General features: G+C 46.9%; 1 protein-coding gene and 1 non-coding gene across 2 annotated transcripts in view; both read right to left on the bottom strand.

Moving 5' to 3' along the window:
• Positions 1-2,839: 2,839 nt before the first annotated feature.
• On the bottom strand, positions 2,840-2,945 carry LOC125414142 (U6 spliceosomal RNA). Its single transcript, XR_007236163.2, has one exon. It is a non-coding gene; the product is annotated as a U6 spliceosomal RNA (small nuclear RNA).
• Positions 2,946-16,676: 13,731 nt separating this feature from the next.
• Arsb (arylsulfatase B) overlaps positions 16,677-19,951 on the bottom strand; it is a 169,736-nt gene continuing 166,461 nt past the window's right edge. The window contains exon 8 of the mRNA XM_048455942.3: positions 16,677-19,170. Within this exon, the coding sequence (XP_048311899.3) occupies positions 18,905-19,170 (266 nt within the window). The 3' untranslated portion in view covers positions 16,677-18,904. The remainder of the gene's footprint in view (positions 19,171-19,951) is intronic.

Raw genomic sequence — 19,951 nt, 5'->3', positions numbered from 1 at the left:
TGGCCTCAACATGCTTACACGTTCCCTCTGCTAAGGAACCAAATCCCCTGTCCTAAGCTCTTCTCCTTGGAGATGGCTCCAGGGTCTCTTAGGGACCTCAACCTTGCTTCTGCTGCACCCCTCATTTCTCTACATTTCTCCAGATTGCTGCCTCTTTCCTCGTCCCCTGCCTCCAATTGTTCAGTGACGCGTTCTGTGGCAAAGACCAGAGAAGGCATCCTAGGCCAGCCTGAAAGGCACTACTTCTCTGAAGGCGTGCCAACTGCCTTATGTGAAGAAAAGCAGCATTCCACGGGCCAGACAGAAAAGTAATAGACCTTGGAGTGCAAGCATCTCCCTCAGTTTTGTCTTTCAAACACAGTCTGGAGAGTATGTCACAGGAAAGCAAATGCTCTATTTGGTGGCTCTTCTGTGCTGAGAACAGTTACAGAATACAGCATCTGACCGAAGCTTCACTGCACACGGTTATAAACACTGCAGAGATCTGCTAACTAACCCCAGTTAACCCTTGTTGTTGAGGGAGCGGGCCTGCGTCATCATGACTGCACACTTCAGATGGGAAGTTTCGAGAAGAATACCCTGCTGTTCGAGAACTTCTCTGAAATATCAAGCCAGGTGCAGCATCTCTCTGGGGGCCCAGGTCCAGGGAAGCCACACTGCAATTTGGTACAGCCAGAGCTCTGTGGCATGAGGTTCTGTTTTCTACAGCGAACGCTGGACCGTATGGTAGCCCAGTTTTATCCAGGTCTTATGCTGTCTCTCTCTTCCCCATTGAGCCAGAGGAAACCCAAGTTGAAAAGTCTCTAAGTAACTTTTGATACCATAAGTGTCTGCATTCGGGGCGGGCAAAGGCCCTGCCAGCTCAGCTGGTTTACATTTTTTTTAGGCTGTGTTTATAGAAAGGAAAATGTCTGATCTAATTTTTACCAAAGCTGCTTTTCTCTGCTTCCCATGAGACCAAGAGTTAGACGAAGCCAAATAATCAGTCCGGCAAACTCACTGGGCCCTCACCCTGCATGCTTCGCTTTGCTTCCAAATTTAAGAGGTGGAAAAACCCAAATGTATGTTCATCTGCGGTTTTCATGAGGGGAAAGAGCTGCTGACACCATCCAGATGGGGACCGGGAGGCACTGGCTCCACCCGGGAGCAGGGGAGTGTTCTCAGCAGCAGGACTAGGGCTCTCTGCTGGTGTCTGTCAACTCACAATGAATCTGGCTCCCTGGAAGCTTAAGAAATATAAACTATACCTGTGTTGGTTTTTATCGCAGAAGCCATGAGGCAAAGGCATGTCTCCAGTGCACTGTGGCATGCACTGGAGTGCACATGGGCAGGGACTCTGCTATTGATCGAGTATGCAGCGCAAAGGCTCATGGGCAGGATGCTTAGGCTCAAGTGTAGCAATGTTGAAGCGACAAGCGTGTTTAAAAGCTGGAGCCTGGTGGAAGGTTAGGGTATGGGGAATAGCAACCCTCGGAAGGGACTGGTTGGTTCTGGCAAGTTGTTAGTCTCAGAAACAAGCTGATGTAAAAGAACAAGTGTGGTCCCTGACACATCTGGCTTCCTGGTTTATTTGTGATCCCTCCTTCTGGCAAGTAGACTCGCCATGATGCCTCTTCCATATTGCGATGCAGCTATGGACCTATTGCCTGAGGGTGAACAGATGAGGATGCCTGACGTCGGTTGGGCTTTCCTGCTGAAAAAAAAATAGTCTCTCTCTCTCTCTCTCTCTCTCTCTCTCTCTCTCTCTCTCTCTGTGTGTGTGTGTGTGTGTGTGTGTGTGTGTGTGTGTGTGTTCCAGAAGAAAACTGAAAATCTGCCAGCGTCTATTCTCTCCTACCATGTGGGTTTCAAGTCCTGAACTCAGTCATCAGGCTTGGCACCAAATACCTTTATCCACATGGTACTGCCTCTAATGCTATTTGGTGTTTAGCCTCCTAAATTGCTTGCTGAGCTAAGCAATTATTTTCTTTACAAAGTACTGGCCTCATTCTTTTGTTATAGCAACAGAAAATATGCAAGACAGTCTTCTTTGGGAAGATAACTTCTGGAAAGAAAAGAACCAGCTAGAATGTCAGCATTAGTGTAGATGTGTTTTGTTTCCTTCCTGCCCCGGCTGATCTACCATATTTGACCCTGGAGGTCAATACAGGAGTCCCAGATTGTTACACTTTCTGGTCGTTCTCTAGGAAAGCTGAACTAGTCTGGTATAAATGCTAGGAAGTGGATCTGGAAGCAGCCAAGAGCAAGAAGGCAAGAGGCTGTGTGGCTATAATACCTGAGTGCACCAGGGGTCAATCCCAGGGAAGCCAGCTCTGTGTCCAGTACTCACATCCCACAGCCTATGGCAAACAAAATGAATATGCTGGGTTGCATGCTAAAATGAGTCGAAAGTGGAAGACAGGATAAGAGATAGTTCAGGACAGTTTTCTAGACTAAACGTCCTGTGCAATCCAGACAGTTTCTCTGAGCACGAACAGTTCCAGGCGTGCAGTTTATGGATTGCTTGACACATGACGATGCTGATTTAATTTCATATACATCATCCAGAAACACAGCTGCTCCATCTGCCTCGGCAACTTCGGGCTCAAGAAGATCCAACATTAAAAAAAAATTGAATTTGTTTTTCCTTATTTTTATATGTGGGTATTTTGCTTGCATGCATGTCTATGCATCTCATGGATAGGGTGCCCACAGAGGCCCGAAGAGGGTGTTGGATCCCCTGGGATTGGGGTTACAGACTGTTGTAAATGTCTATGCGGGTGCTAGGAACCAAATCCTAGTCCTCTGGAAGAGCAACCAATGCTTTGTGCATTAAGCCATCTCTCTAGCCCCTATTTATTAAAATAGGGAATGCTTCATATATTTTTATGTCATCCTTGAGCAGGGACCATGCTAAAATCCGTATCATTCTGATTTCAGCATATGTGCTGCTGAGTTGAGAACACTTTTTTTTTTGTCATGGTATAGCCTTGTGTATCTCTGTGTGGGTATGTACATGTGAGTGTAGTACCTATAGAGGCTAGAAGAGGGTATGGGATCCCTTGGAGCTGGAGCTACAGGTGGTTGTGAGCCTCCCAGTGTGGGCACTGGGGACTGAACTCAGGTCCTCTGCAAGAGCAGTGTGTGTGTGTGTGTGTGTGTGTGTGTGTGTTCTCTTAACTGCTGAGTCAGCTCTCCAGCCCCAAGATCCAGCTCTTGAATGGAAGTCAAACTTCAACTGTTTGGGAGTTTAAAAACCTGTGACTTTTAACATTTTGTGGATCCTCATCATAAAAAACAGGCAACCCCTTTATTCTAGATTGGCAAGTTTAAAGATGTTCAACACAAAGTAGGTCCCCAGATGCACATTCAAAATTAGTGTATTTGATCATCTCAGCTAGAATTACTTTATTTCTATCCAGAACCCCCCAGGAGAGTCTGTTACCTCTTTCTCTTTTTAAGGCATGATTTCACGACATAGCTTATGCTGGCTTTGAACTCATGATCCTCTTGCCTCGGCCTCTTGAATGTAGGGATTTCAGGAATAGCTACAACAAGGAGGGACAACTTTGAAATAAATACATTAGAGTGTATAACCCAAGTAAATATTAGACCGGAGAGCATCTTCTATTCAAATGAAGTCACTTTGGCTCATGGCATTTTTAAAGTCCCTACAGAGTGCAGTCTTTGAGGATGCTCTCTCTGCTCGCTTTGCGTGAGAAGATCCCTTTTTGATAAAGAAGTGACAAACGGAGCTCTTTCCCTTTGTAAGCTCCCACCACAGAGCTCACTATCACAGAGGCCTCCTGCCTTTCGTCCCTTCTTAGCCAGCAGATGGGCTTCGTTTAGCTCTTCTCTTCAGAATGCTCGCCATGCGTTCATTTTGAAGCAGCAGCAGACACCTGAGACAACAGGATGAGTTCCAGTCCACATCCTGTTGGCCGTTGCTACCACCTAACATTTTTCTTCTCCTTCCTTGGATCTGCCTTCTGTCTGGCACCTTCTCACCCTGCTGTTCATGCCCATCTAAAACGGTCAGTGAATCACAGGGCAACTTCATCTTCAAACAAAGCTTCAAACAAACCAGAAAAATATTTTCTACGTACTTTATAAAGTGGATGTGGGATGGATAATGATGCATTCATTCTTAGCCTAAAAAATGAGTCCATTTTTTTGGGCATTAGCTGTTGATGCTATTATATGATACACAGTAGGCGTCCTTCATTTTACATTCAAAGACAGGAAGACAAAGAGAGATATTTTTGCAAAATCCTATCCAAGAGTTTCATCGGTTTCCTGAGGGCCTTTCTTCTACCTTTGATATTCAAATCACCTTTCTTTGAAGAGCCTTTTGTGTCCTGTCAATTTTCTCTCCTTTTCTGGTAACTGCTACAGTTTTTGCCAGATTCTTCTTAGTGAATGGATTTACGAGAGAGAGGGAGAGAGAGAGAGAGAGAGAGAGAGAGAGAAAGAGAGAGAGAGAGAGAGAGAAAGATCAGCTCTTTAACTTTACTGCCTGCCTCACCCAAGTACCCGTGTTCCGCTTTATCTTTCTGTGTATTTCCAGCACTGGAGGATCAGCAGGACCAGAGGGAAGATGAAGTGGTTCCCAGGAAAGGGCTGGTCTAATAATGGCAGAGTATTTACACAGGGACACCTTGTATAAAAGGGGGGTGGGGCTCACCAGTCAACATTAAGCTGTGACAACTTTTGTTTCCCAAGCACTAACATTGGAGATTAGCTATCGGACACTGGAGCAAGCGCCTCTGCTGTCCCAGAGAGCAGTTATACCTTCCGCGACCTTCTGCGTGGTCCAGCCAGGATGGAGATGCGAGTTGAGAGGAGCCAGCAGGGAGTTCCTAGGCACTCAGCGGAGAGGAGTGTGCTGAAACATAGAGCCAGGAAAACCCTTGGAAGATTCTAAAGGGGATTCTGAGGGGGTACTTATCGAGACTAGTTTGCCCTCCATGACCATGCTCAATCCTGAGATAAGATAGCTATTCAGGTCTGAGTCTTCAAGCGACAATAAGTATGTAGCAAGAGGCAGATGGGCAAGAAAAAGCACAACACATGGATTGAAATATAGTTTTATGTGACGGCGGAGTCTTCAGAAGCAACCCCATGGCTCACGGAAAGCTGCTCGCTTGCTTTTATGTTTAGTCTTTATAAAGGCCGGATAGCTGCATAGACATTCAACTGGACAAAAGGAATCAGATTGCTTGTAGAAAAACAGACGGTAGGAAACCAGTAGAGAAAGAGGGGTTCCTGCTTTGGAGCCTCTTCACTTTAGCTCAGCATGCCAAGGCGAGATACTTTGGGTACCATTTTTTTGAGCTCCAGTATTCTGACCCCCAGTGTTGCCGCACTCCCAGCTTTATGAACTGCTGGGATTGAAGGCCATTTTCTCAGTGACACGATGGAAGGATGGAAGCAGTGCCCTTTTCTAAGTGTGTCCTGGACTGGGGCGGCATGGGGAGCAGGGAGATAGAGCAGCAGCACTAAGACAGAGCAGAGAAGGTGGTCTGGGGGCACCGGGCACCGTCCCCAGTCTCCAAGTTAGCCTCAGGGATTCCTACCTTCTGATGTTCATGCCTTTGAGGAATCCCACCCAGAGTGGGTGCTGGGTTCAGTACAGACTTCTAGTGGACAGCTACGATGAAACAGGATGCCTGTGACAGCTTTGTGGCTATGACAAACCCCTGACAGAAAATTGATTTTTTTATTTTATTTTTAAAATTTTATTGATTTTTCTTGAGCTCTACATTTTTCTCTGCTCTCCTCCTTTCCTCTCCTCTGCCCCTCAACCCTCTCCCAAGGTCCCCATGCTCCCAATTTACTCAGGAGATCTTGTTTTTTTCTACTTCCCATGTAGATTAGATCTATGTATGTCTCTCTTAGGGTTCTCAAGTATTGTGATTTGTAGGCTGGCTTTTTTTGCTTTATGTTTAAAGACCACTTACAAGTGAGTACATGTGATAATTGTCTTTCTGTGTCTGGGTTACTTAACTCAAGATGATGTTTTCTAGCTCCATCTATTTGACTGTAAAATTCAAGATGTTATTTTTTTTCTGCTGTGTAGTACTCCATTTTGTAAATGCACCACATTTTCCTTATCCATTCTTTGGTCAAGGGGCATTTAGGTTGTTTCCAGGTCCTGGCTATGACAAACAATGCGGCTATGAACATAGTTGAGCACATGTCCTTATGGCACGATTGAGCATCGTTTGGATATATACCCAAAAGTGGTATTACTGAGTCTTGAGGAAGGTTGTTTCCTAATTTTCTGAGAAATCGCCACACTGACATCCAAAGGGGTTATAACAGCGTGCACACCCACTAGCAATGCAGAAGTCTTCCCTTTACCCCACATCCTCTCCAGCCTAAGTTGTCATCAGTGTTTTTGATCTTGGCCATTCTTACAGGTGTAAGATTGGAATCTCAGAGTTGTTTTGATTTGCATTTCTCTGAATGACAGGAAGCTTAAAGGAAGGAAGATATACTTTGTCTCATGATGTTGGTGGAGCCTACTTTGCTGGCTCTGTTGTTTCTGGGCCTGAGGTGAGACACAAAAATCATTGCAGCAGAGTAGGATGGTGGCTGTTCGTCTCCTAGCAACTGGGAAGGTGACAAAAGAGCAGAAGGAGAGAGGAAGAGAGTGAAGGAAGAGGGACACATACACACACACACACACACACACACACACACACACACAGTTGGATCAAGTGTCCCCCACATGATTATGTCCCCAGTAACCTACTTCCTAAAACAGACCCTACTTATCCACTGCCTCCCCAGATGCCAACAAATTATGGCTCTATCAATATCAATGGATTAATCTACCAGGTAAGAACCAAGCCTTCAATACCCAAGCCTTTGGGAGATAGATTTTATATTCAAATCATAACAAGATGTCATTTCTTTCTTTTTTTTAAATTTTTTTTTTTGAGACAGAGTTTATCTGTGTAGCCCCGGCCTGCCTAGAACATGCTCTGTAGACCAGGCTGGCCCCAAACACAAAGATCTGACTGCCTCTGCCTCCCAAGTGCTGGGATTAAAGGCGTGTACCACCACTGCTTGACTGCGGGACCTCATTTCTAAGAGGTTAAGATAGAAGCGCTTGCAGCTTCCATCATGGGAACGCCCACTACGACCCTATCCATCCACGGCATACCTCCAGTCCAAACACCTGTCTCCTGAGAGTCCCTGAGACAGACCATACTGCAATTCTTGGCCCCCAGACATTGGGGAGACAAAATGTGTTTTTTTTTTGTTTTAAGATATAGTATCGTGGTATAGATCATTATACATTAATAGGTGATTTATATGGCAAAGTATTAATATGGGGCCATTTTTTGATTTCTGAGGACAGTGAGAGTGAAAGACCCCAAATGTCAGGGGGTCTCACTTGGAGCCCTCTGTCCAAGAACCAGGCCACTGGATGCAAGAGCAAGAGGCAGTTTATTGAATACACAGACGCCTGCGGATGCTTCAGCAGCGTAGCTGACTGAGCATGCCGGGCTGAAGGCACATTATGTATTTATAGGGATTTAAGAGTTAAATAAGAGGCTGTATAGCAACAAGCATTTCATTGGTTCCCAAATTGGTGGGCTTAGCTCACTCCGGGAATGGCCCCGTGTCTATTCTCGAATTTCCCCGAAAAACCACAAAGCTAGATAGAGAACCCTGCAGCAAGTTGACAGTTTCGATAGAATGCCTCGGGGGTAGGGCACTCCCTCTCCTCAGCCTAGTCAGCGAGTCTGCAACCAATAGATAGCCTGTTTTAGCATCGGCTGGGCCAGGGGAACTTTCCTTCTATGGCCCAAATAAATTTCACAGAGTCATTAGCTGAGCCTGGGGGCTTTCTTTCTATGGCTCAGTTAAGTTTCAGCAGAGTTTAACATAGTATGTGGACATGGGGGTCTTTCAAGTATGGGGGGGCTTTCAAGAGGAATATAGCAGAATCACTAAATGATCCTGATGAACATATTAGCTTCTTACACTTTTCACCAAGATGCCTGCCTCAATTTCCCCCGCAAAGTTCACTTACCTTAAGGATACCAGCAGTTTATCTCTGTCATTTATGGTCTCCCAAACCACCCACCACCCTGTGGCAGGAAAAAAGTCTCTGTGGGTGGGGGCTGATAACTAAAAGACATCAGGAAACATACTGTCTGCCCCTTACAATTTGTCCTTGACTTTGCAAGAATTGCCTTGCCCATGGGCATAAATTCTGAAGCCCATAATCAGCGGGGAAGGTCACGCATGGAAAAGCATCTGAAACAGGGCAGGAGTGAGTGGAAGGCGAAACTCTGAAGGGGAGCCTGGAAGATAAAGGGGGAAATCTGAACACATCCGATCTGGAGACTGTAAAAGGGTTTGAAGTCAGGAGCGGACCTGTTGGGGGAAATGCCAGGTAGACTCTTTGGTCTGAGAGGCCTGGAGAGTATAAACGTTTCCCCTGCTCTGATAAAGGCCTTGAAGTCCTTCCAACTGCTACAAACAAAGTCTTCACTGGTAACCTGGCTCCAGATGCCTAAGTCCATGGAGCAAGCAGCAACATAGAGAGACTACAGGGACTCAGTAAGCATGGTTGGCAGGTAGCAAAGGTGCTGGGAAAACACCACACTAGGTCTAGTACTGAAATGTCTCCCTGAGTTAGAAAGCAGCTAGGTCATAATGAGTCAACAAGCAGAACTCTTTTGCTAGTGTTGCTTAAGGCCAAGCCTGGGCTGCGATGCATATTCCATCAAGCAATCCAGACAAGATACAGGCATGAAGAAAGCATGCTGATGCCCATTTTAGAGGTGGGCGGGTCAGGCACATAGGTCCTGTTGGACAGGGTCCGGGAAAGCTGCTGGGGTTGGGGTGGCGGAAGTGCAGAGACAGACTGAACAATGGGTCATTTAAGCAAAGAGAAAGACAACTACACTCAGGACTGGTAAGTGTCCTGAAGTTCAAAGTCATTGGCAGGTCAGAGGTCAGAAAGGCGTCAAGGGCCAGATGGTAAGAGTGGAGATTTTAATGTTGGGAAGGGAAGGCTAAATGCAGGCTTGAGTAATGAGCTCATATTGTTGGCAATGGCTTCACCTTCGGAGGCAGGTTGCTGTTCTTAGACATTGTGAGGAGTGCAGCCATCAGCATGGCTGAGCAAGTACCTGCATGGTTTGCTGATGCAGAGTCCTGCAGGTTCCTACCCAGGAGTGACAGGGCTGTGGCTTATGGTAGTTCCATTTTAGAATTGAGTCAACCTCTTCTTGACTTCCACAGCGACTATGCCAGCACATGCTCCCAGTAGCAGGGCTCCCCTGGACTCATGTCCTTCTTTGCTAAATCGAGGATAGCCACTATACCTGGAGGGAGATGGAATCCCAATTTTTGTTTTTAATGTTGTTTTGAGATAGGGTCTCACCATGTAGATTTGGCTAGCCTAATCTAGAACTCAAAGGGGTCTGCCAGCCTCGGCCTCCTGAGTGCCAGGATTAAAGGCGTGCACTACCATGCCAGACAAGATCTCAGCTTTCTCTGATGGCTGAGGAAGCCGAGCAGTTTTTAAAATGTTCGTTGGTTAGTTTGTATGCTCTGTGTGTATGTGTGTGCGTCTATGTGTGCATGCGCATATGTATGGCGTATGCACGTCCGTGTGCATGTGTGCGGAGTCCAGAAGAGGACTTTGGCTGTCTTATTACTCACTCTCTGCCCTGCTCCCTTGAGTCAGGACCTCTCATTGAACCTGGAGTGAGGCTGCCAGCCATCAAGCCCTAGCAATCACTCTGCCCACAGAACCGAGGGGTCAGAAAGGTGCAGCCACACCTGGCTTTCCCTGTGGGTCCTGGAGACTTGAACCCAGGCCCTCACGCTTGAACAGCAAGTGCTCTCAGCCGCTGCGCCATCTCCCCAGCCCCTTTACTGCTATTTTGAGAACACCACGTTCAGTTTATTAGCCCATTTTTTGATTGGATGGCCTATTTTTAATGTTCTTTTGTTTCGCGGTTCTTTTCATACTCTAGATAACAACTCCGCACTGTACAGCTGGCCAAAGTCCCTCTCGAGGCTGCCTCTGCACCCTGGCGATTGTCTCAGCCTTCAGGCGGGGCTGCCAAGTCACAGTCTTGGCATTAGTAACACCAACTCACTGGGTGAAAGGTCGTTCACACTTCAGGTCTTTCTTCCAGGCTGGGAATAATTCTGAGCTAACATTTAAGAGCAATTGGTTGTCATTGTATTTCTATGATTATTTTCTCTTTCTCATGGTGATTTGAAAAAGCATTACTTGAAAGTATTTGCAGAGTGAAGGATGCGAATTAGGGGAAAGTTCCATGTTGTCTTCGAGCAGCGAGCAGTTCTGTATGAGTGGCAGGGGCGGGCCGGGCGCTCTGGGTAACTTCAGGGTTGCTGGCTTTCCTTAGGAACAGGGCAGCTGGGCCAGTGGGCCTTGATGAGAGGGCACGGCAGGATTCATACAGGAGGACTTTTCTCCTCACCCTGCAGTCCTGGCTGGAGTGGCACATAGTCCTACCAGCTGTGTGTCGTAAACCCAAAGGCATCCTTTCGATCCCTGTAGCACTTTAAATCAAAGTAGCTGCTTCTCTCACTGAGTCAAAGTATGCACTAGTCAAAGATTCTTGTGTTCTCTGTAGTCTCTACAAAAAGAACCCATACCCTCATGGAGGTAAAATATAAAATGGAAAATGTTACGATAAATTGAACTCCCTTGTTGACCTGCAAGCTGCACTCATTGGATTAGTGTGAACCTCATAACCCATCTGCTCTCGGGCTCCATTCTGGAACCTTCTCTCATCTTTTGCCTCACCCTTGGGAGCTGTGATATCTGCCCGTGCATTCTCTTACTCTGTTGGAGGTGGGCACCAGCCTTGGTGACTCTACCAATTTTCCCTCCCAAAGCACATCACAGCATAGACTTGCAAGATTCCACCTCTAGGGATCTAAGAGTCAATTCATTGAGTGCCAATAAAAGCTGGGTTAGTCCTGCTTACTCGAATGGCATGTGCTTGCCTCCTCTGCCTGACTTTTCAGGACTCTATCTGGTCGAGCAGCCATCCCGGGCTTGTAGGGTTCATGGATGGCACACCAGCCCCTTGCTAACCAAACCACTCTTGAAGCCCGTGGAGAATAGCAGAGTGGCCACACAGGTATTAATTCATACCCCTTTGGAGTAAACAGTCTTAGAACAATTGTACTTCTTTAAGGACATTCAAATGATTACCCAAAGTGGCAGCAGTTTACTTACCAATCATCATAGTCTCTACTGATGCTCAGTTGAGCACAGTGGGCTCTGAATACCAACCTGGAAAGTGGCTACTTGATTATTCTTTTACCCAGATGTCAAAGAAGCTTCATGGGACTGGCTTCAAGTGCAGGGGTATGGCTTGCTTGAGGTTCTGTTTTAGATGTTTGAAATGTAAATAAGCTATTAGGTGAAGCCTCTGGAGTTCAGGGATTGGTCCTGTCTCCGTTGGGGTTACTATGGAGGTGATGGAGCACCATGACTAAAAGCCACTCGAGGGGGAAAGGGTTTGTTTGGCTTCCACATCACTGTTCATCAGTGAAGTCAAGGCAGGAGCTCAGCAGGGGCAGGAACCTGGAGGCAACAGCTGAAGCAGAGGCCACGGAGGGAAGCTGCTTCTAGCTTGCATCATGGCTTGTTCAGCCTACTTTCTTATAGAATCCAGGGCCACCAGCCCAGGATGGTACCACTCACAATGGGCTGGCTCCTCACCCATTAGTCACTACTTAAGCCGTGGTTCTCAACCTGTGGCTTGTGGCCTCTTTGAGAGTCTAATGACCCTTTCATAGGGGTCACATATCAGATATTTACATTTCGATTCATAAGAGTAGCAGGATTACAGTTATGAAGTAGCAATGGAAATAACGTTATAGTTGGGGGTTACGACAACATGAGGAACTGTATTAAAGGGTATTAAACTGCATTGGGGAGGTTGAGGTTACCTCACGGGCTTGTCTGCAGCCTGATCTTATGGAGGCACTTTCTCAGCTGAGGCCCCCTTCTCTCAGATGACCCAAGTTTGTATCAGACTGACATAAAAACCAGTCAGCACAGGTCCTTTGTCAAATTCCTTTGAGAGTGAAACACCGCTCTGAGGTCCCGATGGAACCAAGGGACTGCAGTCTTCTTTCCTCCTGCGTCTGTGCCATCCTGGGGGCGGCTTTCGTGGAAACAGGGCAAAGGTGAAAGCCGTATGCCTGCTGCCACCTGGTTTGATTCCACCCACCCTTAGGAACCATAAGGCTAGGGTATGCAGTCTGGGTCTTTCAAATGAACCTATGAACACACATTATGGATAGTCCACTATCTGAACAAAAACCCAGATTTTAAAGCTCCTTTAGTTTCAATAAAGGGCAGAACTCATCACCTTATTTAGCCCACATATTGCTGGATATTGTTAAAAAAAAAAACTAGAAAGATCACACTAGAAAGCTCACTGTAGCACAGTTAGACGCCAGTCTCTGAGGGCCATGCAGGGCCACGCTGTCGGAGTCATTTATTTGTGTCGCCCCCTGGTGTCTGTACCTACTAACACATGTCCAGCCCATCACACAGGATGGTAAACGCTTCAGGATAACCTAGGCCAACAAGACGGCTCAGGGCAGTGCTTGCAGCCGACCCTGCTGACCTGAGTTCAGTCCCTGAAGTTCCGTGTGATCGAAGGTGAGAACTAACTCCTGAAGGTTGTCCTCCAACCTTCCACACTTCATAGAATGGACACCCATGCGCCCTGTAACCCCTAACACAAAATAACATTTTGAAGAATTAAAATTAGCTTCTAGGCTTGGAAAGGTGGCCCAGTGGTTAGCAGTACTTGCTGCCCTTACAGAGGAGCTTAGTGTGGTTCCCAGGACCCACCTTGGGCAGCTCACATCTGCCTGTGATTCTAGCTCCAGGGGACCTGGCGCCCCCTTTTTGTCCCTACAAGCACTTGCACTCATGGACACACACCACCCCACAAAGGCATGATTAAAAATAAAATAATTTAAAATAAAAAGTGTTTCCGCACAACACTGAAAATGTTGTACTTGTGCATTAATATTTACTTTGTTTATCAAAAGCATAAATACACGGTCCTTGTTCTGTTCAAAGGCCAGGAGCCTTGTTTTTGTTGAAAGAACTGTATAAGTGGGTATAAGACACACTCCGTAAGTGTGTGTATCAGTGTATCTTGGTGAGTGTCAACATTTGTCTACATATACCTATGAGGAGACTAAGGTCAGAATCTGAACCCCAAAGCATTCCCACCCCCAAAAAAGAATCACTATGTTGACGTCCATCACCATCAGTTAATCAATCACATAGAAATCTCACCTGCAGATGAGGCAGCTGCTTTTATTGAGGAGGCTTCAGAGGCCGCAGGCCTACAGAACTCAGGCCCATGGAACCCTTGGTCCACAGAGCCTCAGGCCCATGAAGTCCCAGGTCCACAGAACTCAGGCCTAAAGAGCCCCAGGTTCACAGAACTCCAGGCCCATGGAGTCCCAGGTCCACAGAACCCCTGGCCCATGGAATCCCAGGCGCACAGAACTCTGGCCCATGGAGCCCCAGGTCCACAGAACCCCTGGCCCATGGAATCCCAGGTGCACAGAACTCTGGCCCATGGAGGCCCAGGTCCATAGAGCCCCAGGTCCACTGAGCCCCAGGCCCACACAACTCCAGGCCTATGGCGTCCCAAGCCCACATAACTCCAAGCCCATGGACTCCCAGACCCATGGAGCCCTAGGTCCATGGAGCCCACAGAACTCCAGGCCCCCTGTGTCCCAGGCCCACAAAGCCCCAGGCCCACAGAGTTCCAGGTCCACAGTACTCTGGCCCATGGAGTACCAGGTCCATAGAGCCCTAGGTCCACCAAGCCCCAGGCCCACGGAGCCCCAGGTCCACACAACTCCAGGCCCACGGAGTCCCAGGCCCACATAACTCCAAGCCCATGGAGTCCCAGACCCATGGAGCCCTAAGTCCATGGAGCCCACAGAACTCCAGGCCCAATGTGTCCTAGGCCCACGAAGCCTCAGGCCCACAGAGACATAAGCCCACCAAGTCTTATCTCCTGCTGATAATTGCTTCTCTCTCCATGACCCAGTTCTGGAACTCTGGCGTACTCCCCTCTCCTATTTATATTGTGATAATACATACACACACGACATAAAGCTTTTCTGTTGGTCCTGTCTCTTTGTCGGATACCCGAGGACAGCTCGGAGGGGACTTACTTATGTTGACTTGTGATTTTACATAAGCTCTTGGCTCTTGGCTCCGTTGATCCTGGGTCTGTGGTGAGGGAGAGCGCCCGCCCTGGTGGTGAGAGAATGAGGCCGAAACTGCTTGCCTCATGGCAACAGGACACAGAGAATGCGCACACCTGAGCTAGCAGGCGGCCCTCTTCCCACCTTTACTCCATCCAGATCTGCGACTTCAGGGATGGCGCCACCCACACAATGTAGGCTTTCCCCTTTAGTAGAGACTTTCTGGAAATGCCTTCAGCTACACCGCTTTACCAATCTCTCAATCCAAGGAAGTCGACAAGATCAGCCACCACAGTAACCCGTTCAATAGTACTGGCTATATTCATGGTCTTAGGAAGCTAAAATCACCACTCTTTTAAAACGTCTTCAGAAACTCTGTCTCCACTGCACTGGGCAATACTTCCCAGTCTCTGCTTCCCCAAGACCTGAGTGATATCTGTCTTTACACTTGGGTCTTTACATGTTACATTCGAGTATTATTACTTTTTTCTGTATGAATTTGTCTATTCTTTAAAAACTTTCTTTTACATTTATTTATTTAGCATGTGCTGGAGTGCGGGAAGGGCACGGGATGGAACTTCCTCCTTCCATTGCGTGGAACTTCGGTCATCAGCCTCAGCAGCAAGCGCCTTTACTTACTGAGCCATCTTACTGGCCCTGCAGTCTCCTGTCCTTAATAATTCCTGTAGTGGATCATGCAGTGTTGTCCTTCATGTCCAATGCCTTTCACCTATCATAACATTTTTAAAGTTAATCCTGATTATAGAATGTATGAAAACTCCACTAATTTCTGTGACTGGGGAACGTTCCATTTTGTATACACCATGTTTTATTACCCAGTTATATGTTAATGGGTACTTGAGCCATTCCTCGGATGAATCTTGTAAAAAAGAAAAAAAAAAGATATAAAATGGGTCTAGAGAGATGGTCCAGCTGTTGAGAGCACTTACAGATCTTCTAGAGAATCCAGGTTCAATTCCTAGCACCGAAGGTAGGTGACTTCAGGGGAATTGCACATCCTCTTTCGGTTTCTCTGCCACACATACGTATATATTCATGTACGGACACACACATAGACACACGTACACACACACTAACATATTTTTAAAGACAGAATAATTCCTTCATTTTCTTGTTTTAAATAATTTTATGTTTGGACAAAGATTGCATGTTGGGATTTCTTAATTCAGCCATCTCCTTTCTGGAAGGGGAAACTGAGGCACTGACATGACTAAATGACTTGCTTTTGGTCGTTCTGCCACTAAAATAAAGCTGGAATCTTTTCCTGCCACTCTCTTCAAGCAGCAGCATGTGGTAAGTGCATGTCAGCTTGACTGGACAACCTTCTCCAGAAGAGGCAAACCGCGCCCTCTGCAGTGAACACAAGTACAGACCCAACAGTCTCTGCAAAAGTGGGCTCCTTCTTGCGAGTATGCTCTTGATTAAGAGATAGTTATCATGCATATAAAAAGGCAGAAGGGACCGTGTACAGTTTTGAAGACTAGGTCACAAAGGCGTCAAAGCTCCCTGCCTGCTGCTCCTTCTCTAGATTTCCTGCCCTGTAAGGACATTTTCATAGTCACCACTGATGCCCACATGGCAAGGAAGTTAAGCTTCTGGTCACGGCCAGTCCACGAGGCATCTCAGAACGAATCTGCCAATCACATCCAAGCCTCAGATGATCTCTGCTCAACTGCTGGACTGCTGACTCATGTAAGACCCTGAAGCAGAGCCTGCAGATAAAACACTCTGAGTTCTCGCCTTTATGCAATGTGTGCAGGAAACGTTTGTTGTTTCGGTGGCTAAATTTTGGGATAATTTCTTAGCCAGCAATAATACACTACCACGCTCCATCATCGCCGTTCTCACGCCTGCCCTTCACTAACGCCCCCCTGATCTTAGTAGTGAGCCTTCATCTTCTGTGGTGCTCAGGACTGAACCAGGGCCTCGCGCACTCTTACCCGGAGCCCCACGATATATGTTCTTAGGGCAATGTCTCCCTTGTTTTTCATTTTAAAGTGTTTATTATTACTGTGTCTGTGCCTACGATGTGGGGGATGTTTATGACAGGGCATGCATGCCAGAGGACAAGTCCAGGGAAGAGTTCTTCCTTTCCACCCTTATATGGGTCCTGGAGCCAAACTCAGGTTTGGCTGATTTACCCTCTGAACGGTCTCACTGACACTAACACATTTTAAAAAAATCTCTGATGTATTTGTTCTTATTTGTGTAACAGACGTGTTGAGAGATACTTCACATAATATAAAACTGGCAAATCAGAAAAAAATGTTGCAGTGCCTCTATTACACGCAATCTGCCCTTTTCACCACCTTACTGGTAGCCCACTGGGTCCATCGTGACCCATTCACCTACCCCTGCTGCTGAGTTCCTGAACTTCAACCATCTCAAGCTGAGGCCCCACGCTCACATAGTTTTAGAAAGATCAATTTTATTTTGTCCCTCAAGTCTGAAACAGTCATGTGGTAACAAAGGGATGAGTTTGCACATTAATAAACAAAACTTTCTGTAAAGGCAAACACATTAGAAAGAACTAACATCAATATTCCTAAAGATAGTTATAAATCTTTTCTTTTTGTGTAAAACATGAAAATCTAAGGAGATAGGTCCCGAGACCCATGCCATTCTATGTGTTTGATTAAACAGAATCTCTAGCCATTTTAAACATGACTGTCTGAAAGTCTTCTTTAACCCACTCAAATGCTAACATTTCCAAGATAGCCCACGATCAAGACAGCCCAAGAGCTAGAACTGAGGGTAGCTGCTCAGAGAATAATAAGGAAAATTCAAATAGGTGTTATGAAGCAGAAACCTTTGGTCTCAGAAGACTGATAGCCACTGACAGCTGTGGGACAGAAGGGGCATCCAGAGTCACCTCTGCCATTGCTCTGGAGCAGGAGGTGGCCTGGTGGTCAGCTATCTGCCAGCTCAGTTGCGTAAAGGTTGGTAAAAGATGTCATTAGCTTTAGCACCATTTTCTTGTAATAGTTTTATCACAATAAAATTCAGACTATTAATGACCAGAAAATACTGCTACGAACTGAAGGTGGCTGTACATGAGGACTTATATCATATTATTTGATGGTTTTAATTTCTGGTGTTCAATGAAGAATGGAAATAGAGATTGTTGGCAATGGAGAATAACTACGAAAAATGATTCTCTTTTGTCTCCCTGGACAGGACATCACAGCCCTGCCATGTCGGGCCAGAGACTGTTCAGATGTGCAGCTCTTGCTCCCACCAGGGTGGAGGGGGCAGCTTAAGGACAGACTAGCAATTTACACTACTGTTGGTCAGCTCATTCGACAAAGGATCTTTCATGGTGAGTCTTTCCTGTTTCTTCAGTTCATTCATTCATTTAAAAAATATACTGGGTGCCTATTAAATCCCTGGCCCTGCCGTGGGTGTTGGTGATAAGCCTTGAACAAGGCAACAGTGCTGATGAGAAGCAGCTTTGCATCTGCTTTTGACACTATATTTGCTATCTGGGTTTGACACTCTCTGAGGCTAATCTGGATGGAGTCACATTGGTAGGAAATAAGAGGGTCTGAGAAAAGGCTGAAGGTCAAATACTGTATCCTCATTCTTCAACCCCAGAACCCCAGTATGAGGCAGTGAAACAGAGAATGAGAGGAATAGGGATGGCGTCTCCCTGCTTTACTAAGGCCAACATACCAGACATTGGTCAGTCCCTTTCTCAAACTGCCCCTTCCATCACCTCAGAATGAAAGTGCTTTCCTGGCTCCTCTTCCCACTGATTGAGAAAACAGCACAGATCATTGCGTACTGCTCCCATGCAGCTGGAACAGACCTGCTTAGCAGATGCCACGTACCCACAACTCCCACGAGCATGGCCACGGAATGACCAGTCTACCTCCTCTGGACGGGGCTTGGGACTCTCCCAGAGCTCAGGATGCTCAGAGTGGAGGGGAAAGTGTCCTCAGGGAAAGGACAGTGAAGTCCAAGGGCATAACAGAAACAGAGCCACACAAGCTGGGGTGGCGGAAGTCTAGACAGATTGAGCAACCGCAGGTGGGGGAAGTAGGAGAAAAATGTATTTAGTGGTGGTGGAAACCTAAGCCAAGGCACAGGCATCCTCCGTGTTGGCTTATTACAGTGGGCTTTATGCTCCACAGCAAGGTGAGTCAGTGAGCGGTGGCCCGTGGGTCATGGATCTGGAAAGCTGAACGAGATCTCACAGGCACAGAGCCCTCACAGCCAACAGAATCACCAGCAATCATCTGCTCCCCGCCTTTGTTACAAGACATGTGTCTTGCCAATAAAACTGGTTGTTAGCAGAGGGAATTCTAATGATTGACTTGTGAAGCAAAAAGAGCCAGCTGCTCTGGCCTCAGGAACTCAGGGATAGCTTCCTATGTCAAGTTCCCAGCGACTGGAGTCTAGGAAGCAGGATGAACCCAGCCACCCTGGCCTCCAGACACTAACTCCAGCCAACAGCAGGATCCGTCCAGATTTTACTGGCTTTTGAAATGTTCTGTGGGTTGAAACTGAACTCCTTTGGTGGGTTATGTAGCCTGAGGGCCAGGTGAGGGGGGTGGGTGACTTTTAGAAAAGACAGTAGAGTAGGGACCTGAGGTCCAGCCTGCCCATAAATGTGCTCCAGCTCCCCGCTCCAGCCCTACATCCAGGGGCTCCACACACCAGTATCCTTGGGATCACAGCGGGGGTCCATAGGTGGGAAGTAGGAAGGCACAGAGTGCTCGTGGTAGTGCTGCAGGCGGGAAAGGAGCTTCAGGACGATGTGGGGATGCTCCCGGGACAGGTCGTGTTTTTCTTCAGGGTCCTGATCGATATCAAACAGCCAGACAGTCTTGGTTGATGAGTCCAGCGAACGGATCTCAGAAACGTTGGACTGAGATGGAGGCGGGATCCAGTGACCACAGCCTGGAAAAAGACGTGACACTTCAGGGGCAAGAAGCTCTGCTGGTGGGTTCTAATCTCAAGGCATCTGGGGGACAAGGCTGCCCTCCCTGGCTGTGGGTATGGTCAAATGAAAAAACAAAACAAAACCCCCAAACCCTCACATCTCTGGGCGTTGATTCTAGATTTGTCTCAGAATATTATAACCAAGCTTTAATGGAACAGATCCTATTGCTTAACAATAGGGACATCAAAAATATGTGTGGGGTGGTGGCCAGAGGGGGATTTTAGTTGTCACAGTGATCGGGGAGGGTAGGGGATAAAAATACACTCCCAGTAATTAGCAAGCACAGCACAGTGCAATACATGGGACAGTCCCAAGCAATGAGTTGTCCTTGTGAACACCAAGAACACTCACAAGTTAAGCATGGCTAAACTGCATCAGAGCCTGTGAAAATACGCCAATGTGTCCCTTTCTGAGAATCGGGTAGAGGAAGCAAACACAGCATTGGTGGAGATTCTCGGCTAGAGCTAGGTGTGCTGTGTTTGAAAGTCACACATGTCTGAAATCCACGCCTATGAAGTATTCAAATAGGATTTTCTCCTCTTGCCCCTACTACAAATAATTAAAAAGTGAGACGAAATTAAAAAAAAAGTCAGAGGAAGTTCAGTTAGAGCAGCTGAAGCCATTCCTCCATTCTGCAGCCTCAGAAAGAACGTTTTATGATTTTTTTTTAAGGCAGCCATAATTTTGGTGAGCTTTCCCTTGCCATTCTTTCTGGGGGAGAGACTCCTTAGGCCATGA

Source organism: Myodes glareolus, chromosome 15 (assembly GCF_982192425.1).
Source record: "Myodes glareolus chromosome 15, mMyoGla1.1, whole genome shotgun sequence".
Taxonomy (NCBI): Eukaryota; Metazoa; Chordata; class Mammalia; order Rodentia; family Cricetidae; genus Myodes; species Myodes glareolus.
The sequence above is the reverse complement of the archived record's forward strand: the minus strand, read 5'-3'. Positions and strand labels throughout refer to the sequence as shown.